The 25,552-nt window shown below is 42.7% G+C and overlaps 1 protein-coding gene across 1 annotated transcript; it reads right to left on the reverse strand.

Moving 5' to 3' along the window:
• Nucleotides 1-6,053: 6,053 nt before the first annotated feature.
• On the reverse strand, nt 6,054-15,555 carry LOC311101310 (5'-3' exonuclease PLD3-like). Its single transcript, XM_084142436.1, has 12 exons — nt 15,361-15,555; nt 10,931-11,030; nt 10,791-10,841; nt 9,639-9,796; nt 9,247-9,427; nt 9,041-9,158; nt 8,768-8,895; nt 8,293-8,493; nt 7,981-8,120; nt 7,689-7,854; nt 7,480-7,579; nt 6,054-7,301 (listed from the first exon to the last, which is right to left on the reverse strand). Exons 2-12 carry the CDS (start codon nt 10,955-10,957, stop codon nt 7,114-7,116), a joined length of 1,458 nt encoding a protein of 485 aa, XP_083998562.1. The 5' UTR covers nt 10,958-11,030; nt 15,361-15,555; the 3' UTR covers nt 6,054-7,113.
• Between the last annotated feature and the right edge of the window lie 9,997 nt (nt 15,556-25,552).

The raw sequence follows: 25,552 nt of genomic DNA on the forward strand, positions 1-25,552 counted from the left end.
CAGTATAAAAGACACCTGTCCACAACCTCAAACAGTCACACTCCAAACTCCACTATGGCCAAGACCAAAGAGCTGACAAAGGACACCAGAAACAAAATTGTAGACCTGCACCAGGCTGGGAAGACTGAATCTGCAATAGGTAAGCAGCTTGGTTTGAAGAAATCAACTGTGGGAGCAATTATTAGGAAATGGAAGACATACAAGACCACTGATAATCTCCCTCGATCTGGGGCTCCACGCAAGATCTCACCCCGTAGGGTCAAAATGATCACAAGAACGGTGAGCAAAAATCCCAGAACCACACGGGGGGACCTAGTGAATGACCTGCAGAGAGCTGGGACCAAAGTAACAAAGCCTACCATCAGTAACACACTACGCCGCCAGGGACTCAAATCCTGCAGTGCAAGACGTGTCCGCCTGCTTAAGCCAGTACATGTCCAGGCCTGTCTGAAGTTTGCTAGAGTGCATTTGGATGATCCAGAATAGGATTGGGAGAATGTCATATGGTCAGATGAAACCAAAATAGAACTTTTTGGTAAAAACTCAACTCGTCGTGTTTGGAGGACAAAGAATGCTGAGTTGCATCCAAAGAACACCATACCTACTGTGAAGTATGGGGGTGGAAACATCATGCTTTGGGGCTGTTTTTCTGCAAAGGGACCAGGACGACTGATCTGTGTAAAGGAACGAATGAATGGGGCCATGTATCGTGAGATTTTGAGTGAAAACCTCCTTCCATCAGCAAGGGCATTGAAGATGAAACGTGGCTGGGTCTTTCAGCATGACAATGATCCCAAACACACCGCCCGGGCAATGAAGGAGTGGCTTCGTAAGAAGCATTTCAAGGTCCTGGAGTGGCCTAGCCAGTCTCCTGACCTCAACCCCATAGAAAATCTTTGGAGGGAGTTGAAAGTCTGTGTTGCCCAGCGACAGCCCCAAAACATCACTGCTCTAGAGGAGATCTGCATGGAGGAATGGGCCAAAATACCAGCAACAGTGTGTGAAAACCTTGTGAAGACTTACAGAAAATATTTGACCTGTGTCATTGCCAACAAAGGGTATATAACAAAGTATTGAGAAACTTTTGTTATTGACCAAATACTTATTTTCCACCATAATTTGCAAATAAATTCATTAAAAATCCTACAATGTGATTTTCTGGAATTTTTTTTCTCATTTTGTCTGTCATAGTTGACGTGTACCTATGATGAAAATTACAGGCCTCTCTCATCTTTTTAAGTGGGAGAACTTGCACAATTGGTGGCTGACTAAATACTTTTTTTCCCCACTGTATGTAGCACTACCTAGCTACTTGCTAGCTTGTTAGCACCCACATGAGGGCGTGGCTAGGGGAGTGCCGCCTGTATAGTGTAAATAGCCGGTAAGGGCTGGATTCAATCAGTATCGCTGAAGATCCGGGTTCAAATTTAAAGGTAATTTCCGATTGAGCAGACATATGCGTTTACCGTGAACGCAGTCTAAGTGTACATTGCCTTTAAATTTCAATCAGCTAGCTATAACGAATACTTCTGCGATAAGATTGAATGCAGCCCTTATCTATTTTCATTTTGTTTGGGGTCCTAAATGGTTCAAAGTGTGACAAATATGCTACTCTGTTATTGTGGATATTGTTTTTTAATCTTCAAATATTAATGATCACAAATAATCTTATCAAGGTTTTGTTCTGGGCAGTGTTGGGGAAGCTACTCTGAAAATACTACTTTGTGAAAAATTATCATATGTAAATCTGAAATGTCAAAGACTACAAATTATAAGAACAGATCACTTTGGGGTCATATGTTAACAGAATGTGAAATTTAGCCTACACAAAAACTGTTTCAGGTGAGAATTAGGCAGGTCTGATCCCGAAAAGAAAGGAAAGGATTGCCTACTTCACCTATATTTTATTTTTAACTACCACCAAGTTATTGCAAAATGTAGTTAAATTACTAGTTGAACTACATGTAGTTCACTATTCCCCAACACTGGTTCTGCGCATGTTTTCTCCACCAATGTTAGGCTACCCCAAAGTCACCTTTGCTGATACCATTATACAGAGTCTACAATGAAGTCAAGGCAAACCACACACATCCTATAATTTGGCTATGACTATGTCTTAGACTCAGTCCTGTAGTAGCCTACATGTTTCAATCGAAAATTATTTTATAAATTAAAATTAGTGTCACACCTCGAATTATGTAATACATTCATTTGAAAGCCTATAATCGCGTTATGAACCGTTACTTAACGCGGTTTGCATTGGGAACTGTGTGTGTTAGATCAAAAAGGTTAGTGAAAAATGTAGGCTACCAAATCACCAATAAAATATAAGTTGTAACAGAAATACTTTTATTCTTACCTCATTTTTATGGTGGATGACTTGGCGCTGACCTAGACGTTCGAAATCCAATCTGTAAAAACTTTTGAAGCCTCAGTTCGTGCGTCCCGGCATCATTAAATAACTGGACAATTGTCGTGGATAGAGCATGAGCTGCACAATTCTATAGCCTACCAACCACTCCTAAAAAGAAAAACAATAAACGACTGCGATATTTAACTACAAACTGCAGGGCAAAAGTTATTGTGTTTGATATTGGCCTATACCGTCATTTTCACCCTGTCCCAAAGTAACTGTTGACATAATTTATGCCCCTCCTTCGTCTGATGATGTGGAAAAGGTTGGATAGGTGAAGGACATGTACATCGGAATTCTATTGTAGTCTCAAGGATTTTGCATATAGACAAGCATAGACAAGCATTCGCTTGGCCTAGTAATTTTTTTCAGGAACAAAAATTGTGAACAAATGTATTTATTTATTTAGCCTATGTATTATTGTCATAATAATAATAATACATTTAATAGTAGTAATAATAATAATACTGTAATAATACATTTTTCATCATGTATCATCATAAAGGCCTATTGTTATAATTGTTTGTCTTATCAGTATTAGCCAGCTAATATAATCGATGATGATTGAGGATGATGACGATAATTATGATTTCTAAAAAATCTAGCTGTGCCACTAGAGATCCTGGTTCGAATCCAGGCTCTGCTGTAGCCGGCCGCAACCGGGAGACCAATGGTGCGGCGCACAATTGGCCCAGCGTCGTCCACGTCCAGGGTAGGGGAGGGAATGGCCGGCAGGGAGGTAGCTCAGTTGGTAGAGCATGGCGTTTGCAACGCCAGGGTTGTGGGTTCGTTTCCCACGGGGGGCCAGTATGAAAATAATAATGTATGCACTAACTGTAAGTCGCTCTGGATAAGAGCGTCAGCTAAATGACGTAAATGTAAATGTAGCATTGTTAGATCGCACAGGGAACGTTTCATGGATTTAGAACTATTGACAAGATGTTTATAATTGAAATTAAAATCACCACAAAGAGCAGGAAGCAAGCTGAGAATGAGAGATATCTATTCTGAAACTGAAGTCTACCACACTTTGGATGTAGTGGGAAAGGGCACCTTCGGAAAAGTGTCAAAATGCTGGAGAGGGAGTGATGGAGAATTAGTGGCGGTAAAAATTATGAAAATGGATGTTCACAGAAATCGAGTGATAACAAATGAATTAAAACTTATAGGTGTTCTTTCCCGGAATAATTTGAAGACAAGCCACATAGTTCAATTTCACGAGGCCTTCCGTGACCAAACTAATCATTACCTGGTTTTTGAACTATTGGAGAAAAACCTGTATCAGTTTCAGAAAGAGAATGGTTTCAAGCCGATGGCGGTCCGCAACATCCGGACCATCACGTGTCAGATGATAAAAGCACTAGCCAAACTGAAGGAACTCGCCATCATTCATGCTGATCTGAAACCTGAAAATATAATGGTCGTGGATCATTGTCGCCATCCCTTCAGTGTAAAGTTAATTGATTTTGGTTCTGCAAGTATTTTCAGTGAAGTGCATTTTGTTAAGGAGCCATACATCCAATCCAGGTAGAGAGCCTATGTTGCACCACATGCTTTGTGATGTCTTGTATTTATGAATGTGATAATTAAAACAAATTCAGGGTGTCTGTGTGAACCCAAAATGACCACTTACACAACAAAACAAATGTGGGAAAGAAAAACAAAACTTCAATTTGCTCTTACCATGGTTTTCAAATAACTCACAGGTTCTATAGGTCTCCTGAAATCCTCCTGGGCCTTCCATTCTGTGAGAAAGTGGACATGTGGTCTCTGGGTTGTGTGATGTCAGAGTTGTTCCTTGGATGGCCTCTGTATCCCGGCGATTCAGAGTTTGATCAAGTGAGGTACATCTGCGAGACGCAAGGACTACCGCAAGCCCATCTGCTCAACATGGCCAGCAAGGTTCACAATTTCTTCAAGCTCACCACCAACAGTCGAGGAGAGAATAAATGGCAGCTCAAGCCCAACAAGAGGCGTCCCCCCTCAGGCACAGAAGGCCGTACCCAGGGGAAGCAGCTGGGATCGACGGATCGTAGGAAGTACATCCTCTCCTCTCTGGACCAGCTGGAGACCATGGAGTTCACAGAGCACGACCCAGAGCTCCGCAACGAAGACATGGCAGCAGAAGTTGTGGACCGCCGGAGCATGGTGCAACTCCTCAAGCGGATGTTAACCTTGGACTCCCACCAGAGGATCCTACCCAATGCGGCCTTACACCATCCTTTCATCAACATGCACCACTTACGCATGTGCCCAGACTACAACCGCTACTATGAGAAGTCCGCTCAGGCTATCCGTGAAGCCCTGATTCAGGATACAGCTCCAGAGGGAGACAGCTGTAGGTCTCACCATCTGAATGCAGAGGGGGGCCAGTGGTTCCTGTACCCCAGGGAGAAGGGGCCCCACCAGTCATGTCCCCTGGGTCAAATTCACCATGACCACAGGGAGGGCTACCCACCATCCTCAGAGGGCTTCCAAGGTAACAATGGGGTTCTCCCCCAGCAAACCCCAGTCCCCAGTGAGCCTCAGTCCCCCACAGCACTGATTGAAGACCTGATGGAGAGCCTGTGCATTGTGGATGAGGCCAGCCTGGAGACCACCATGGGGGTATGGGCGGAGGAGGACGCCCAGGATGCCTTCCATCCGTCCAGCTCTGTGATACCTTCAGATCTCCAAGCCGGCCTCCAGCCAAGTGAAAGCGGTGCCTTCGAGGAGACTGAGCTAGACTGTCCTCTCTTAGGCTCCACCAGCAGAGATGACCCAGAGAGAGGTTCCATGCTGTCCTATTTCACCAGGCTGTGTGAGAGCCAGCGCCTGAGGCAGCCAGTGGCCAGGTCCTCGCGGTCCGATCCTACCCACGGGTTGAGCTACACCTCTGGGCCCCAGGCGGACAAAGCAGGTGAGCCCAAAGGCTCCAGTCTCTTTTCTAGGGACTCCACCACACAACACGCCCTTGCAGGGCCCAGGGAGCAAGCAGAGGCAAAGAAGGCAGCCTGTGATTATGGTTTGGAGGTAAGAGTATGTCGTTTTGGAGATACAAAATAATTGTCAGTAGAGATTAGAACCATAATACTGTATAAAATGCTGTGAGGTTTACAAATTCTGGAAGGGTTTTGCCATTTTGGTGTCCCACTCTCCCACAGGAGGTCCAGTTTCTCAATTTTGAACCTGAAGGCTACTCCTGTCATTGTGGCCAATGGTGGCCAGCATGGACCACGGATCCAGAGGTGTCCTCCTACCTGGGCTACGGCCCCCCAGACTGCTGTAGCCATACGCAGCAGCACTACCTCCACTACTGAGTCTCCTGGAGGGAGGGGGTCAACAGACACATGTCAGTACTGTACCAAAGTTGAGGGCTTCCAACAGCTCCTCTTATCCAACGTGATCTCCTCAATACACAAAAGAGACACTCTACCAATGCAAAGCAGGCCTGAATAGACAAGTAGACCCGCTTTTTAAAACAGCCCTCTAAGAATGTTGTCGTTATGAGTTTCATATTGACTAAACAGTGGATAAATAAATGTATAATTTGCAAGACTGCATGCATTATTCATGGTAATGAAATAAGATAGAGAGGGAGGATAGACTTACTTATTCTAAACACTTGTGTATACAACTGCTAAAAATGAAATGAAAGACAACTGTTTAAATTCAATTTATTAGGGACATTACCGCAAAAAGGAAGTAGTGTGTACAAAATGCAATCAATATTGTACAGTAACAGTGCTTGCCAAATAATACACAGCGCAGTGCTTTTAAACACTTAAGTACTTGGACAGTTGCTATGATAACATTCTCCACGGCACTGCTCATATTAGACACTCCACGCAGTTGAAATTCCAGAAATAGTGAATGTTTTCTGGGCTTAATTGCACACATATGAAATCAGTTACTGCACAATTCTATGGGAAACATAATAGTTTTAAAGCAAGAAGGATTCAGAATGATTGAACTAAAAACCTAGTCTAGGCTGCAAAGAAAAACGAGGCACAACATACCAATCATACATTAAAAAGAACAAAAGGATCAAACCAGCATGCCTAGAACCATCAGTCCAAACATTCAACACATAATATAGCAATCTCCCTGAGATTCACTGGGATTTATTCCCAAAGCGTTAAAATTGATAAGGCATTATTGTTAGCGCACAGGCTTGTGTCTTGATCATTGAGGTGATAGACGCATTGACGCTGCAGAGGGCAGCATAGTTTTACCCATCTTCTGCTACAGTACATATCTACTGCAATTTTTTTTTTTTTTTAATAGTGCTGCAATTTAAGAATTCATCACAGAAACTGCTGATTTGAACTAGTGTACAGGGACAGAGATAATAAATGTGCATATCTGGCAAGGAACCAGCTTACTGCCAATTGGGATTCAGAATCTCTGACGAATTGAGTTTTGGCATGCCATATCGGCACGCTTACTTCTCATTCCTCCCCATGCTGGCTTGGAGGACACAGGCCCTGTAACAATTTAGAGCGGTGGTTCCCAACGCCAGTCCTCGAGCACCTCCAACAGCACACATTTTTATTGTAGCCCCAGACAAGCACACCGGATCCAACTTGTCAACTAATCATCAGGCACTCAATGAGTTGAATCCAAAAAAGTTTTGCCCGGGGCTACAACAAAAATGTGTGCTATTGGGGGTTCTCAAGGACTGGAGTTGGGAACCACTGGTCTAGAGTGTAGTATTGTATCTAACACACCATTTTGAGGTCGGTGTGCTGGTGGATTGGGGTGCTGTAGGCGGAGTCCCAGTCCCTTTCGAACACGGCCTGTAGTTGTGCCTGGACCGTAGGCTCCGCTGACTGGGCAGCTGTTTGGTTCACCACCAAAGCAGATCCAGCAGTGTTCACAAAATAGTCTCCAGACCAGTTAGAGGTACCTGGTGATCAATGGGAAACCCAATAAAGTTGCATTTTGTAGTGCATGGGATCTGATTTTGTAGGTTGTGCGTAACTTCTGAGAAGTTACCTCTGGTTTTTACATTGTTGTAATTTGTTGATTGGAATGATACAGTAGCATGACTGGTGTATACGCTATCTAGGAGAAAGCAGAATTACCTATGTAGGCAACCTTGTCTGTCACCATGTACTTGTTATGGTTGACCCTGGCAAAGGGGATTTCTTTCTGCTTGGGATTGGCTGGCACAACAAAGAGTTTCTGTAAAACAGTGAAGAAGAGTTTAATATCTAACAATTGCCCTTCTGGAGGAGCTTACCATACTAATGATGATAAGTAAAGTGCATGAGTAGCGAGAGGTCCTACTCACCACCTGGACATCCAGCTTGGCCTTGGGTTCCTGCATTGAATCCAAGGCTTTCAGGAAGGGGATCATGACAGGCGAAGTGCTCGCCCAACAGCTGATGAGCAGACGCACCTTCACCCGCTTCTCGTATGCCACACGTCTGATCTGAGTGTCAATTTCTGCCCAGTACCTGCAGAGGGCGCCACACAGAGGGTTAGGCCAGTCATATGGGCTAAGCCTTGTCTAATGAATAAAGCACAAACTGAATACATACCGCAAACTTTGATGAGGTTAATACATTACATAGAAGACTGACCGTTTGGGTCGTGAGAACTCCATGGTGGGCAGGTAGTTCATGACAGCGATGTAGACAAACTCCTGTGCGTCCTCCATCACACTGAGAATAGACTGCAGGTCTCCGGTCCTCCCGGCAGCACAGAAAGAGGGTGGAGAGCTCTGAGGGTACAGCACAGTCAAATAAAGTATAGTAGTATGTTTAACATAGGACCAGAGAAAATGAAGACAGGGAATTCCATAACCAGACTTCACAAACCGGTCCAAGTTGTTTTATATGATCCAAATATTGGATTACTTTTTCTGAAAATGTGCACCTTTAGTCAATTCTTACCGACAGATACACACTGGAGGCTGTGCCGTTGAGTGGCAGCTGCAGGGGCGTGTCCTTATTGTAAGGAGTGTTGAAACTGTTGGGCCAAGGGGACGGGATGGGTGTGTCTTTTTTCCCAAGGTACCAGTAGGCCTCGAAGATCTTCCCCAGGTCTGCAGCCAAGCAGCTGCAGTTGTACACCACAGCCCCCAGCTCCTTCACCTAAACAGGACAACAACAGAGGGCATGTTTCACAGACTGAACCAAAGCTACTTTCCCACCACTTGATGTGCAAATTTTAGACAATACCGACGCTACAAACTTGTGATATAATGTTTACACTTTAAAAAGAACAAGGAAATATGATTACTTCCTCCAAAAACCACAAGCATAACTTTTCAAATGGTTTAAGGAAATTTCTAATGTAAAAAACTGTTAACTTAAAAAAAAAAAAAATGGGGGTGAGGTAGAGTGTGAGGGCACAGAGGAGACTCACCTGGGTAAGGGACCTCCAGTCCATGTTGGCACTGCCAATGTAGATGTGCTTCTTGTCCACCACCCAGAACTTGGTGTGAAGTACTCCAGTGGTCAAATCCCGCATGTTCACGGCTCTTACATCAGCACCTAAATAAAGAGCTACCATTATCACCACAAAAAGCAAACAGACTAAAACTTCCTTACTGTAGTTAGCAGCTTGATTGGGGTCAATTTAACTTTAGCAAATTAAATGGAATTGAAAACATAAATGCACGGTCAGAGAACCCCTTACCAGAACTTATTAATAGATTAAGGTCTTCCTTATGTTGGGACTCTGTTGGTGTATTTACAGCGATGCGGACAGAGAGCTTCCCAGACACCTGAGCTAGTCTATTCAGGACATCCTCACCCTATAGACGAAACAACTGTTTAGACTAAAATAACCCACAACTACCCACAATTTAATCTGCATCGCATTGGCTGCCAATCACAGAACACCTGATTTGCTGTTGGCTCGTGAGAGCCTGTGTCTTTGTTGGTGAGCGTCCAATAGAAAGACGCAATGTCCACGCTACTGCGAGCCTCACTAATCAGGTCGAGCCAAGCCTGGTAGATGGATGGGTTGGTGACACTAGAGTTGAACTCTAACCCCTCTGGGATGCTCTCCAATAGAACGATTCTGGAATAGAGAAAGGAAGCATCATTGTTTTACTAAATCCATGCACAGTTAATGATAGCACCTGTTCTGCAAAACATGACCATGGTGGTTAACCACGTAACCACAAAGGAGTTAAAGCTGCTGAATAATAGAGTATGAATGAGCAGAATACGATTTGTACAGTGAGCACACTAACAGTGGGAAATTAGACATTGTACAGAGGCCCACTCACTTGCAGGGGTCGGTGCAGGTGTCAGTGAGAGGAAGTGGGAGCTTGAAGCCAGGCTTGTTTGGGGAGGAGTTAACCACAGGAAGCAGCAGGGTCTGGAGGAACAGGGCAGCCAATAGCAGAGTGGCCACCCCAGTGAGACCCAGCAGACACCTATAATACTACACACAGAGATGGCTGGATCAGGAGTACAGTCATGTAGAGGTGACCCTGACCAGATCACCCTGACCAAAGAGGAATGAGATAACGGTTATCGAACTGAGGTTGTATAGAATCACCATAAGTCCTGTGAGAACTTGTCTGTTTAAAGGACTATTTTGCCCATGTAATTCAGTGGTTATTGTTTTCAGTAGTCCCTAGTAGACACATTCACACAAAAAATGGAGTTTCAAAACTATGTCTGAATAGATATGTAGCTTTGAATGTCCTGATCAGTCCTGATGTTCCCAATTGCCAGTTTGAGTCAGTTCCTACAACTCAAGATTCCCCTCTAACTGGGTGGAGTGGGCGGTGTGTGGGTTGAACTTGGTTTAGAGTAAAGAAAAGTAGCTAACAGCTACGCTCTGTGCTCGCTCATGTCTCGTCATTGAGCAGCCCAAGCAGAGCCATTGCTATGGATATTCACAGACACACGCAGAGCGAGCAGCGCTCAGGGAGCGTGTGACACAAAGAGAGGAGCAGCTAATGGATTTTAATAATTCTTTCAGGTTTCGAGCAGAAGCAATCTGGTCTGGGTAGGGTAGGGCCTGGATGTTGCAGGCATGGGTAGTTCTCAGGCAGGGCTCTAGTAACATTGGTCACAGAAGATCATTTGAATTACACACCCAACGTCGGTTGAACAAAGAGGTGGAGTCAGCTAGCGCGTGCTGCTTTTTAATAATCCCTGGCATAGAAGAGCTGGGTGGAAGTGCAAAGTCTGGCATGCAACTTTTTCACAGACGGGGTGTTTCGATAGCTATGATGCAACCGTATGCTAAATGATGATATTTAAAGACCGCATGCATATTGGATTGACTAGAAATTGATTTAGGGTAAATTCCCCTTTAACTCACAACCTTGGCCACAGACTAAAGTGTGTGTCTGACTGTAGCTTTCAATCATCTTTTTACACTATTTTCATTAGGTTACTTGGTAAATATCATTAATATTTGATACCATCTGTGCTTTCCTGCAGGACTCTTCTCTCCTCGACTCCACATCACACATCTGCACCAGAAGAAGATATTAACGAGTTAGAAAACTGAAACACAAAATTCTATCAAAACTTACGACAACAGTACTGACAAAAACCTTACCTTCTCGTACGGAATATCAGAAATCATTGTTACAAGAGTATTGTCTCTTTTGACAAAGTTCCTCAGGATTCTAATCAGGAAATGCAGCTCAGAAATGGCTCTAAACAAAACAGAAGAAAATTACATCAAATCATGTAAGACCAAGCTATATTTTTACATTTTAGTCATTTAGCAGATGCTCTTATCCAGAGCGACATACAGGAGCAATTAGGGATAAGTGCCTTGCTGTTTGTGGTTGAAGTGACAGGAATTATGTTGAGCTGTATCTCTATGGTAACTGATGAGTGACCTTACTCACTGAGCCAATATCACAATGAATGGTGGAATACAATACTCTCAGTCAGTAGTGTTATTCCACCAACGATACACCATTGTCTCCACACTGCCTCTGCTGCCCCCCCCCCAATTCTATAGGAGCGTGTCAAGACTTATTCATAATAGGAAAGTTCTGGGTGTCATTAACACTATAGAAGAATGACTGACGTCAAAGCTACAGGCCAGGATTGTTTGCAGGCAGGTGTTCACGATAATGCACAGGCCTATATGGTGCACACTATGCATACAGTGCATTAGGAAAGTATTCAGACCCCTCCACATTATGTTACGTTACAGCCTTATTCTAAAATGAATTAAAACTTCTTTTTTTATCAATCTACACACAATACCCAATAATGAAAAAGTGAACAGTTTTTTTTAGAAATGTCTGCTAATTTATTTTAAAAAACTAAAACAGAAATACCTTATTTACATACACTACTGTTCAAAGGTTTGGGGTCACTTAGAAATGTCCTTGTTTTCGAAAGAAAAGCAATTTTTTGGTCCATTAAAATAACGTCAAATTGATCAGAAATACAGTGTAGACATTGTTAATGTTGTAAATGGCTATTGTAGCTGGAAACGGCTGATTTTTAATGGAATATCTACATATGCGTACAGAGGCCCATTATCAGCAACCATCAGTCCTGTGTTCCAGGTCCTCAACTGGCAGCTTCATTAAATAGTACCCACAAAACACCAGTCTCAACGTCAACAGTGAAGAGGCGACTCCGGGATGCTGACCTTCTAGGCAGAGTTGCAAAGAAAAAGCCATATCTCAGACTACCCATCTTAATATTTTCTTTTTATTGGCAAGTCTAAGAAATTGCTTTTTCTTTGCAACTCTGCCTAGAAGGTCAGCATCCCGGAGTCGCCTCTTCCCTGTTGACGTTGAGACTGGTGTTTTGTGGGTACTATTTAATGAAGCTGCCAGTTGAGGACCTGTGAGGCACCTGTTTCTCAAACTAGACACTAATGTATTTGTCCTCTTGCACAGTTGTGCACCGGGGCCTCCCACTCCTCTTTCTATTCTGGTTAGAGACAGTTTGCGCTGTTCTGTGAAGGGAGTAGTACACAGCGTTGTACGAGATCTTCAGTTTCTTGGCAATTTCTCGCATGGAATAGCCATCATTTCTCAGAACAAGAATAGACTGACGACTGGCCATTTTGAGCCTGTAATCGAACCCACAATTGCTGATGCTCCAGATACTCAACTAGTCTCAAGAAGGCCAGTTTTATTGCCTCTTTAATCAGCACAACAGTTTTCAGCTGTGCTAACATAATTGCAAAAGGGTTTTATAATGATCAATTAGACTTTTAAAATGATAAACTTGGATTAGCAAACACAACGTGCCATTGGAACACAGGACTGATGGTTGCTGATAATGGGCCTCTGTACGCCTATGTAGATATTCCATTAAAAAAAAAAAATTCAACAGCCATTTCCAGCTACAATAGCCATTTACAACGTTAACAATGTCTACACTGTATTTCTGATCAATTTGATGTTATTTTAAATGGACAAAAAAATTGCTTTTCTATCGAAAAGGACATTTCTAAGTGACCCCAAACTTTAACGGTAGTGTAAGTATTCAGACTCAAAATTGAGCTCAGGTGCATCCTGTTTCCATTGATCATCCTTGAGATGTTTCTACAACTTGATTGGAGTCCACCTGTGGTAAATTCAATGGATTGGACATGATTTGGAAAGGTACAAACCTGTCTATATAAGGTCCCATAGTTGACAGTGCATGTCAGAGCAAAAACCAAGCCATGAGGTCGAAGGAATTGTCCGTAGAGCTCCGAGACAAGACTGTGTCGAGGTACAGATCTGGGGAAGGGTACCAAAACATTTCTGCAGCATTGAAGGTCCCCAAGAACACAGTGGCCTCCATCATTCTTAAATGGAAGAAGATTGGAATCACCAAGACTCTTCCTAGAGCTGGCCGACCGGCCAAACTGAGCAATCATGGGAGAAGGGCCTTGGTCAGGGAGGTGACCAAGAACCCGATGGTCACTCCAACAGAGTTCCTCTGTGGAGATGGGAGAACTTTCCAGAAGGACAACCATCTCTTCAGCACTCCACCAATCAGGTCTTTATGGTAGTGGCCAGACGAAAGCCACTCCCCAGTAAAAGGCACATGAAAGCCCACTTTGAGTTTGCCAAAAGGCACCTAAAGGACTCTCAGAACATAATAAACAAGATTCTCTGGTCTGATGAAACCAAGATTGAACTCTTTGGCCTGAATGCCAAGCGTCACGTCTGGAGGAAACCTGGCACCATCCCTACGGTGAAGCATGGTGGTGGCAGCATCATGCTGTGGGGATGTTTTTCAGCGGCAGGGACTGGGAGACTAGTCAGGATCGAGGGAAAGATTAACGGAGCAAAGTACAGAGAGATCCTTGATGAAAATCTGCTCCAGAGCGCTCAGGACCTCAGACTGGGGCCAAGGTTCACCTTCTAACAGGACAACGACCCTAAGCACACAGCCAAGACAACGTAGGAGTGGCTTTGGGACAAGTCTCTGAATGTCCTTGAGTGGCCCAGCCAGAGCCTGGACTTGAACCCAATCGAACATCTCTGGACAGACCTGAAAATAGCAGTGCAACCTGACAGAGCTTGAAAGGATCTGCAGAGAAGAATGGGAGAAACTCCCCAAATACAGGTGTGCCAAGCTTGTAGCGTCATACCCAAGAAGACTCAAGGCTGTAATCACTGTAAAAGGTTCGTCAAAAAAGTACTGAGTAAAGTGTCTGAATACTTAAGTAAATGTTCTATTTCAGTTTTTTTTTTTTATACATTTGCAAACATTTCTAAAAACTGATTTTGCTTTGTTATTATGGGGTATTGTGTGTAGATTGAGGAAAGCATTTAATGTACTACATTTTAGAATAAGGCTTTAACATAACAAAATGTGGAAAAAGTCAAGGGGTCTGAATACTTTCCGAATGTACTGTATCATTTGACAAACAGTATGAGATCCTCCAGAGCACATTTTGTGGGTTGACATTTAATTTGTAGAACGCATTTTCTATGCTCATGACTCCAATAAGATACTACGCCATTTCTGGACAAAATGTTACAGAAAAGCAGAAGCATCTTAGATATGCTTAAACATATCAGTTTCTGAGGAGAAGTTAAAGTAGCTGTCTCAGAGCTGCAAGTCACGAGTGGGAAGTCTCGACTGAGAGCATGGATCTGGTGACTACGAATAGGCTATCAAGCTATATGAACTTAATGGCAAAACATTAACAGAATAATGTTGACCATTTTGTTTGCTTTGCTTATGACTTTGGTTATCAAAGACACAAATAACAAGTGCTTTTAGTCAAACAAATGGCATATTGTTAGTGCTAAATTCAACAGGGAGCCTCACACAAAACATGTCTGTGGCAGGCCTAGTCTATTTATCTCTTCGTAAGAGTAACTCAATTTGTAGGGAAATACGAGGAAGAATGCTTATGGGGTGAGTCAGCGTTAGAGAAAATACTATTTATTTCAAGCTTTACCCTTGAAATGGTTATTCAACTACCATGTCATTAGGGAAGATAAAATGGCTACTTTTGGAGCTTGCCCCATGGTAATTGGCATTAAGTCATGGACAAACACAGTTATGCGTAGTTCCCCACATCCATGGTACAGTGAAATGAAGACTAATAAAACATATAGTTTCAGATTTTGTGTTTATGTTTCCTCTTTCTCCCTTGCCAGTAAATTGAGTGGCGTAACCACCAATTGCCTATGCACATTGAAAAGTTATGTGTGGAATACCCAATGTAGGCCTATGTGCCAATTGCCTGTTTTTATGGTCCTCTGTAGCTCAGCTGGTAGAGCACGGCGCTTGTAACGCCAAGGTAGTGGGTTCGATCCCCGGGACCACCCATACACAAAAATGTATGCACGCATGACTGTAAGTCGCTTTGGATAAAAGCGTCTGCTAAATGGCATATTATTATTATTTACTGAACTTGTCAGTCAACTAGATATCATATTGTATGACTATTGCAGCGGTTACATTATAGCCACAACATTGTTGCAACAATGTTTGGAGCGTGCCTAGACGATCAAAGGCTATATTAGGTAGTAAAACAACAAATTACCCTTATATCCATACCTGAAATCATGCGGCCAGTCCGTGTGAAATATTTCATGGATTAAATTACCTAATGTAAATTATCGTTAATGTTATTTACCGGTTACATTCGGCTACTGTTTCTAACAACTAAATATGTATAAACAAAATGCAATTGCCAGAATGAGAAACTACCAGAGCAAACGCGTTTCAAATAGGCTACGCCGTCTTGAGCGTGTGGTCATATGACCAAGCCTAAACAACCAATGAGAATCCAACCCAACGTCATATGTGAGGCATCGCGCCTAACGCCTGAAACTAGATTCCCTACATACTGGTCTTGACAAGAAGTAAAACTGCCGGTTCAACCAATCCATTAAATGTGAAGGAGGAGTTAAGATGGACTGTTTGCTTTGTTATCGCCAAATGCGGATTTTCGTGTCACAGGCTCTCATTCCATTTCCCCTGAAAACCGGAACATCTCGACAGGCACCGCAGAGGCTACATCCATAAAGATTGATATAGATGACTCATCTTTGTATCTGTACCACTATAGCGTCTGTTTCAGGATGGTTAACGCTATTGATGCAATATCCATTTTGAAGTAGTCCATTTTCTTCTTCATGATTGGCTGATCCCTCCTGATGACCCAGTTGGACATGACTCCAATGAAGTTGGAAGGCCCACCTAGTTGACCACATTAAAATGGTGTAAGACCTCAATGGCGCTCCACATACTAAGATGGCCTTTTGGCCACTGGAGACCTCTATCATACTCTATGGGTACGTCACACCAAAAGCCCCTTTCTGTACTCGCCATGTACTTTGAAAACCAAATGAGGGCGCTGTAAGATCATAGCAAATCCTATTGGGTTTATTCATGGCAGTGCAATAGAGACCTACTGTGTACAGACAGACATTATTTAATTATCTGTCAAAAGAAGAGCGCCAATAAGATTAGGCTAACCCTTGACTGTGGAATAGTGAATTGTGTTAGGTCTAATAATATAAATATAGGCCTACTTATTCATCATGGCCATGTAGCCAATGCTTAGGATATGCCTATAACTTTTACTAAATGTATTTACACCATTTTAACATATGTTCTACTGCAATGTAGCCTAGGCCTAAAGGGACTTTATGGCTAACCCTCTCTAAGGGAGGAAGTAGGTATATACAGTACCTATTATGATGGCCCATTTTATCTGATTATACTGATTATGGTAACAATCCACAAATACTGTGACTGATGCCAAAAGCAGGTGATGCTTAGGCCTACACTGAATGGAGAAGTCGCTTTTGTAGTGAAGTCCCTCCAACAAAGGTGTCATGTCCGCAGTTTTTTTTTTTTTTTTTTCACATAGCCTAGTCACAAACCCAATAGTGGCGCCGCTAAAGGCCAAAAACTCTGTTCAGATTAATGTTGATCATCAACAATAGGCATATTTATGCTTATAATGGCAAAAAGAACAATCATCTATATATCATCATCATGACACACACACACACACACACACACACTGTTTACTTTATTTTATCCTAAAGTGTTGTGGAAATTGCTGCGTCTTTCAGTGCTGTGAGGCAAGGTGCGGGGAAACGAAGCGGTAATAACGTCCCCAGGGAGGGGACAACGGTTGAAGGGCGAGGCCCTCGGGAACTGTCGCTCATCCAGGATACGATCAGGTGAATAACTCCTCGGAAACTGTCGCTCATCCAGGATATGATATGGTGAATAACTCCTCGAGTCATTCCAAGAAACGCTACTTTCGCTATGAACTATTCTGTAGGTATGGACATTGTCCATATACTCGATGGTGCTCTGACCAGTTTTAAATGGTGCGATGAAAAAGTAAATATATTTATAAATAAATAAACATAAGTAAATAATGATCACTTGCATGTGAAGGAAGTGACGTTTGATAATGTAGCCTATTGTTTCTTGCTTTGCTTTATTCCTTGTAGGCCAACTGCAAGGCAAACTTATTCATGAACATTTTTTTAATCATTGGTTTAGAATAGATCTAACATTTTATTAGACCAAATTATGCTAAAAGTCATACATTCAAAGATTTAGGATGTTTTTTTTTCATGACAGCCCAGAGACCAGGCATCTGGCCCAGAAAAATGTGCCTACTGTTTTGACGGTGTCTGTGGGTCCTTTCATGTGAACCCCGTGACTCCCCCCTCGACAATTATCCCACCTTAGAAACAAAAACGATACTTATCTATTCTGATATAACTTCCCGTTCATGCCCTCTGATGTTGACCTGACATTTGTTTAGCCAACGGCAAACCAGACACACTCCAGGTTAGAAAGACATACTTTTTACGAAGTAGGCTAGCCCAGGGCCTAGCCTAACCCAGATCGAACACCTGCTATTGTAAAGGGAGTTTCACCTGCTTAGCCTACCCATCCAAATCCTTCTTGATGCAAAAAGGTATTTCGTAGGCCTTCAGTACAGTTATTCAGACCCATGGCATTAGAATAACACAACTTGTACAAGTGAAGGCCTATTATGATCAGAGAGATGTTTATTTTCAGATAACAAATTGTAACCTACAAATCAGAACAATGATGTATAAAATTAATCCTGAGGTGTATTGTTTCCAATCAATTTAATAATAATAATATTTGTTTTTTTTTGTAATGTGCATTTCCGACACTCAATGTGTGTCACGATCGTCGGGAACAGAGGACCAAGGCGCAGCGTGGAATGCGAACACATTTATTAAATAATGATCACACGAACAAAACAACAAAACGATAACATAACGTGACGTCCCTGGTTACATACACCAACCAACACGGAACAAGAAACCACACCAAATGAATGCCTAACGGCTACCTAAGTATGGCTCCCAATCAGAGACAACGAGCTACAGCCGTCTCTGATTGGGAGCCACCCTGGCCAACATAGAATTACAAAACCTAGAAATTAACACCCTGGCTCATCATACGAGAGTCCCCAGAGCCAGGGCGTGACAATGTGCATAAGGTAGAAAACAGAACACAAACAAAATTCAGCAACAAACAAGCACAATACATCAAACCATTACCTACTAATACATAATACAGACTTTAAAGGCGCAATATGCCGAAATCACTCCGCCATTTCCTGGTTATAAAACTTCTAAGAGTTTGCCTAATTTCAGTTTATCTGACAAAACAAGCAATGCATAGTGTAGAGAATCATTGTACCATCTAAACCGTTGTGAACTATATTTTCAATAACCCAAAATATTTTATTTTCAGCCACCAATTGTGCAAGTTCTCCCACTTAAAAAGATGAGAGAGGCCTGTAATTTTCATCATTGGTACACGTCAACTATGACAGACAAATTGAGAAAAAAAAATCCAGAAAATCACATTGTAGGATTTTTTATGAATTTATTTGCAAATTATGGTGGAAAATAAGTATTTGGTCACCTACAAACAAGCAAGATTTCAGGCTCTCACAGACCTGTAACTTCTTCTTTAAGAGGCTCCTCTGTCCTCCACTCGTTACCTGTATTAATGGCACCTGTTTGAACTTGTTATCAGTATAAAAGACACCTGTCCACAACCTCAAACAGTCACACTCCAAACTCCACTATGGCCAAGACCAAAGAGCTGTCAAAGGACACCAGAAACAAAATTGTAGACCTGCACCAGGCTGGGAAGACTGAATCTGCAATAGGTAAGCAGCTTGGTTTGAATAAATCAACTGTGGGAGCAATTATTAGGAAATGGAAGACATACAAGACCACTGATAATCTCCCTCGATCTGGGGCTCCACGCAAGATCACACCCCGTGGGGTCAAAATGATCACAAGAACGGTGAGCAAAAATCCCAGAACCACACGGGGGGACCTAGTGAATGACCTGCAGGGAGGTGGGACCAAAGTAACAAAGCCTACCATCAGTAACACACTACGCCGCCAGGGACTCAAATCCTGCAGTGCCAGACGTGTCCCCCTGCTTAAGCCAGTACATGTCCAGGCCCGTCTGAAGTTTGCTAGAGTGCATTTGGATGATCCAGAAGAGGATTGGGAGAATGTCATATGGTCAGATGAAACCAAAATAAAACTTTTTGGTAAAAACTCAACTCGTCGTGTTTGGAGGACAAAGAATGCTGAGTTGCATCCAAAGAACACCATACCTACTGTGAAGCATGGGGGTGGAAACATCATGCTTTTGGGCTGTTTTTCTGCAAAGGGACCAGGACGACTGATCCGTGTAAAGGAAAGAATGAATGGGGCCATGTATCGTGAGATTTTGAGTGAAAACCTCCTTCCATCAGCAAGGGCATTGAAGATGAAACGTGGCTGGGTCTTTCAGCATGACAATGATCCCAAACACACCGCCCGGGCAACGAAGGAGTGGCTTCGTAAGAAGCATTTCAAGGTCCTGGAGTGGCCAAGCCAGTCTCCAGATCTCAACCCCATAGAAAATCTTTGGAGGGAGTTGAAAGTCCGTGTTGCCCAGCGACAGCCCCAAAACATCACTGCTCTAGAGGAGATCTGCATGGAGGAATGGGCCAAAATACCAGCAACAGTGTGTGAAAACCTTGTGAAGACTTACAGAAAACGTTTGACCTGTGTCATTGCCAACAAAGGGTATATAACAAAGTATTGAGAAACTTTTGTTTTTGACCAAATACTTATTTTCCACCATAATTTGCAAATAAATTCATTAAAAATCCTACAATGTGATTTTCTGGAAAAAATGTTCTCATTTTGTCTGTCATAGTTGACGTGTACCTATGATGAAAATTACAGGCCTCTCTCATCTTTTTAAGTGGGAGAACTTGCACAATTGGTGGCTGACTAAATACTTTTTTCCCCCACTGTATATAGAGAACAGGAGTGGCCCCAGAACAGAGCCCTGTGGGACCCCTTAATGTGACCCTAAATGTGTTTGTGCTTTCCACAGTAGGCCTACCTACTGTAACCACATGGTGCCAGAAAGTCTGAAAGAGGGGGGATGGAGATGGTGAATTTGCTGAAGCTTACTAGTTCCTCTCTGCAAGAGATGGTTATCCAATTGTTAAGGTAAAGTTCACTTGATGGATGCCTTCTCACAATGTGAAATGTCCATAATCTAGGCTGAAGACTAAAACTCAATCATTAGGCTCATACAGTCTACCTTCCTCAAGAACAGTGTAGTTAAAAAGAGACATCTCCACTGTCAATCTCATCCCATAACTGATGCAATATCCTGACAGATGAAAGGACACTTTATTATACTCTCTTTACAGGCAAATAAACCCTTCTTTGGAAAGCTGCTTCAAACAAATCTCTGACCGACATCAGGAGAGAAAAAACCTGTCAAATGTTTGCCTTTTGGTGGTTCCACAGTGATAAATGTAACCTGGTGTATGTTGGTGTCCTCTGCAAAGTGTACATCATCACAATAGCCTCTTTGCTCATGCTAGCTCAATTCGCTTGCTGGTTCGTGGGACCAGTGTGACTGTCCAGGCCAAATGAAAAGCATGAAAAGCATACCGAGTACACTCTGGAGTCAATGTTGACATTGTGTGATTAAAAGGCTAGGATTGGTGGCCGGGCAGGTATTGTTGCACCTATCAGCAGTGCAAAAGCCCTCACCTTTGCCTTTTTGAATTGACTTATTCTCTCTATCCAGAGTAGGAGAAGAATGACTGTGGCCCTTGAGGAATAGATTCAAGTTCTCCTTCATGTTTATTTCCAAACTATTGGGTCAAATGGAGTTTGATAAGTAGAGGGCAGGAGATCCCAGACATCAAATACCAAGAATATCAGAGGTGATGTCACCAGACAGAGTGATAATAAATGAATGTCAGAGGCACAGATGAGTGTGGTGGGTGGGTGAGGGGAGGGGGGGTTACCATGGAGACTTCCCTTATCGCATACTTTTTTTTAATGACAGGGTGAGTCAGACCCCACTTGCTGGCGTAAGGCTATAAAAGCTGACGCATTTCCCCTCAGTGGAGCTGCATGCATGTCCATTCCTTGTATGTGACGTCACACCTGGCCGAGGGAGCCTATACCTTTTGCCGCTCTCTCTCCCCATTTTCTTATTCCTCCCTCACATTCTTCCTCTCTCTCCCTTTTCTTCTCTCTCTCTGTCTCTCGCTGTCTATCTCTCCCTCCCTACCTCTTTCTCTCTCTCCCCTCCGGGCCTATCGCTCTCCCCTCTCCCTCTTCTCTCTCTCTCTCTCTCTCTCTCTCTCTCTCTCTCTCTCTCTCTCTCTCTCTCTCTCTCTCACACTTCTCGTGCTATAATAATGAAACATCATTGTAAATAAGTCATATACTACATGTTTAACTTGTGTTTTTATCTGTGCCAAACACACCTGGTTCTGTTTTGAACTGCCTAGCCAGCCTGTGACACAGCAGATCATGTCACACTCACAGTGACCACCTGACCAGAGACTCACTGTAGGACCCATACCTTTGGTGGGTGTTCCTGTTTTGGTTAATGAGTACAGACAGTGCCTGAAGTTGAAGTTGATGTAATTCAGGACACTTTGCCAGATGTATCAAGTCAAACATAACTGTAATCGTTTCTCTTAATACATTCTTGATAACACATACACTACCGTTCAAAAGATTGGGGTCACTTAGAAATGTCCTTGTTTTCGAAAGAAAAGCTTTTTTTTTGTCCATTTAAAATAACATAAAATTGATCAGAAATACAGTGTAGACATTGTTAATGTTGTAAATGGCTATTGTAGCTGGTAACGGCTGATTTTTAATGGAATATCTACAGTGAGGGAAAAAAGTATTTGATCCCCTGCTGATTTTGTACGTTTGCCAACTGACAAAGAAATTATCAGTCTATAATTTTAATGGTAGGTTTATTTGAACAGTGAGAGACAGAAAAACAAAACAAAAATCCAGAAAAACGCATGTCAAAAAGTTATGCATTTATTTGCATTTTAATGAGGGAAATAACTATTTGACCCCCTCTCAATCAGAAAGATTTCTGGCTCCCAGGTGTATTTTATACAGGTAACGAGCTGAGATTAGGAGCACACTCTTAAAGGGAGTGCTCCTAATCTCAGCTTGTTACCTGTATAAAAGACACCTGTCCACAGAAGCAATCAATCAATCAGATTCCAAACTCTCCACAATGGCCAAGACCAAAGAGCTCTCCAAGGATGTCAGGGAGAAGATTGTAGACCTACACAAGGCTGGAATGGGCTACAAGACCATCGCCAAGCAGCTCGGTGAGAAGGTGACAACAGTTGGTGCGATTATTCGCAAATGGAAGAAACACAAAAGAACTGTCAATCTCCCTCGGCCTGGGGCTCCATGCAATATCTCACCTCGTGGAGATGCAATGATCATGAGAACGGTGAGGAATCAGCCCAGAACTACACGGGAGGATCTTGTCAATGATCTCAAGGCAGCTGGGACCATAGTCACCAAGAAAACAATTGGTAACACACTACGCCGTGAAGGACTGAAATCCTGCAGCGCCCACAAGGTCCCCCTGCTCAAGAAAGCACATATACAGGGCCGTCTGAAGTTTCCCAATGAACATCTGAATGATTCAGAGGAGAACTGGGTGAAAGTGTTGTGGTCAGATGAGACCAAAATCGAGCTCTTTGGCATCAACTCAACTCGCCGTGTTTGGAGGAGGAGGAATGCTGACTATGACCCCAAGAACACTATCCCCACTGTCAAACATGGAGGTGGAAACATTATGCTTTGGGGGTGTTTTTCTGCTAAGGGGACAGGACAACTTCACCGCATCAAAGGGACGATGGACGGGGCCATGTACCGTCAAATCTTGGGTGAGAACCTCCTTCCCTCAGCCAGGGCATTGAAAATGGGTTGTGGATTGGTATTCCAGCATGACAATGACCCAAAACGCACGGCCAAAGCAACAAAGGAGTGGCTCAAGAAGAAGCACATTAAGGTCCTGGAGTGGCCTAGCCAGTCTCCAGACCTTAATCCCATAGAAAATCTGTGGAGGGAGCTGAAGGTTCGAGTTGCCAAACATCAGCCTCGAAACCTCAATGACTTGGAGAAGATCTGCAAAGAGGAGTGGAACAAAATCCCTCCTGAGATGTGTGTAAACCTGGTGGCCAACTACAAGAAAATTCTGACCTCTGTGATTGCAAAAGGGTTTTCTAATGATCAATTAACCTTTTAAAATGATAAACTTGGATTAGCAAACACAACGTGCCATTGGAACACAGGACTGATGGTTGCTGATAATGAGCCTCTGTACGCCTATGTAGATATTCCATAAAAAATCAGCCGTTTCCAGCTACAATAGCCATTTACAACATTAACAATGTCTACACTATATTTCTGATCAATTTGATGTTATTTAAATGGACAAAAAAATTGCTTTTCTTTAAAAAAAACAAGGAAACTTCTAAGTGACCCTCATGCCAAATTGAGTCAAAAGCTTTTTTGAAATCAACAAGAATGAGAAGACTTTGCCTTTGTTTTGATTTGTTTGTTTGTCAATTAGGGTGTGCAGGGTGAATACGTGGTCTGTCGTACGGTAATTTGGTAAAAAGCCAATTTGACATTTGCTCAGTACATTGTTTTCACTGAGGAAATTGACTAGTCTGCTGTTAATGATAATGCAGAGGAATTTCCCAAGGTTGCTGTTGACGCATATCCCACGGTAGTTATTGGGGTCAAATTTGTCTCCACTTTTGTGGATTGGGGTGATCAGTCCTTGGTTCCAAATATTGGGGAAGATGCCAGAGCTAAGGATGATGTTAAAGAGTTTAAGTTTAGCCAATTGGAATTTGTGGTCTTTATATTTTATCATTTCATTGAGGATACCATCAACACCACAGGCCTTTTTGGGTTGGAGGGTTTGTATTTTGTCCTGTAGTTCATTCAATGTAATTGGAGAATCCAGTGGGTTCTGGTAGTCTTTAATAGTTGATTCTAAGATTTGCATTTGATCATGTATATTTTTTTGCTGTTTGTTCTTTGTTATAGGGCCAAAAAGATTGGAACATCTCAGTTTTGGATAGATAGCTCTTCGTGTTGTTGTTTGTTTTCCAATTTTCCCAGAAGTGGTTAGAGTCTATGGATTTTTCAATTACATTTTACATTTTAGTAATTTAGCAGACGCTCTTATCCAGAGCGACTTACAGTTAGTGAGTGCATACATCATTTTTTATACTGGCCCCCCGTGGGAATCGAACCCACAACCCTGGCGTTGCAAACGCCATGCTCTACCAACTGAGCTACATCCCTGCCGGCCATTTCCTCCCCTACCCTGGACGACGCTGGGCCAATTGTGTGCTGCCCAATTACATTCTTCAATTACAATTACACAGCTGATTTCTGATATGCTGTTCCTTCTTTTTCCGTAGTGTATTTCTGTATTGTTTTAGTGATTCCCCATAGTGAAGGCGTAGGCTCAGGTTTTCTGGGTCTCTATGTTTTTGGTTGGATAGGTTTCTCAATTTCTTTCTAAGGTTTTTCCATTCTTCATCAAACCATTTGTCACTGTTGTTACTTTTCTTCGGTTTTCGGTTAGAGATTTTTAGATTTGATAGGGAAGCTGAGAGGTCAAATATACTGTTTAGGTTTTCTACTGCCAAATTTACACCTTCACTATTACAGTGGAACGTTTTGTCAAGGAAGTTGTCTAAAAGGGATTGAATTTGTTGTTGCCTAATTGTTTTTTTGGTAGGTTTCGACACTACTTTCCTTCCATCTATAGCATTTCTTAATATTATTCAGTTCCTTTGGCTTTGATGCCTCATGATTGAGTATTGCTCTGTTCAAGTAGACTGTGATTTTGCTGTGGTCTGATAGGGGTGTCAGTGGGCTGACTGTGAACGCTCCGAGAGACTCTGGGTTGAGGTCAGTAATAAAGTACTCTACAGTACTACTGCCAAGAGATGAGCTATAAGTGTACCTACCATAGGAGTCCCCTTGAAGCCTACCATTGACTATGTACATACCCAGTGTGCGACAGAGCTGCAGGAGTTGTGACCCGTTTTTGTTGGTTATGTTGTCATAGTTGTGCCTAGGGGGGCATATGGGGGAGGGAATGCTGTCACCTCCAGGTAGGTCTTTGTCCCCCTGTGTGCTGAGGGTGTCAGGTTCTTGTCCAGTTCTGGCATTTAGGTCGTCACAGACTAGTACATGTCCCTGGGTCTGGAAATTATTGATTTCCCCCTCCAGGATGGAGAAGCTGTCTTCATTAAAGTATGGGGATTCTAGCACACAGGAGGACATTTTTCTCTGTTGAGATAATTTCCTTTTGAATTTCTAGCCAAATGTAA

This window comes from Coregonus lavaretus (assembly GCF_964263955.1).
Source record: "Coregonus lavaretus genome assembly, chromosome: 26".
In the NCBI taxonomy this organism is placed as follows: domain Eukaryota; kingdom Metazoa; phylum Chordata; class Actinopteri; order Salmoniformes; family Salmonidae; genus Coregonus; species Coregonus lavaretus.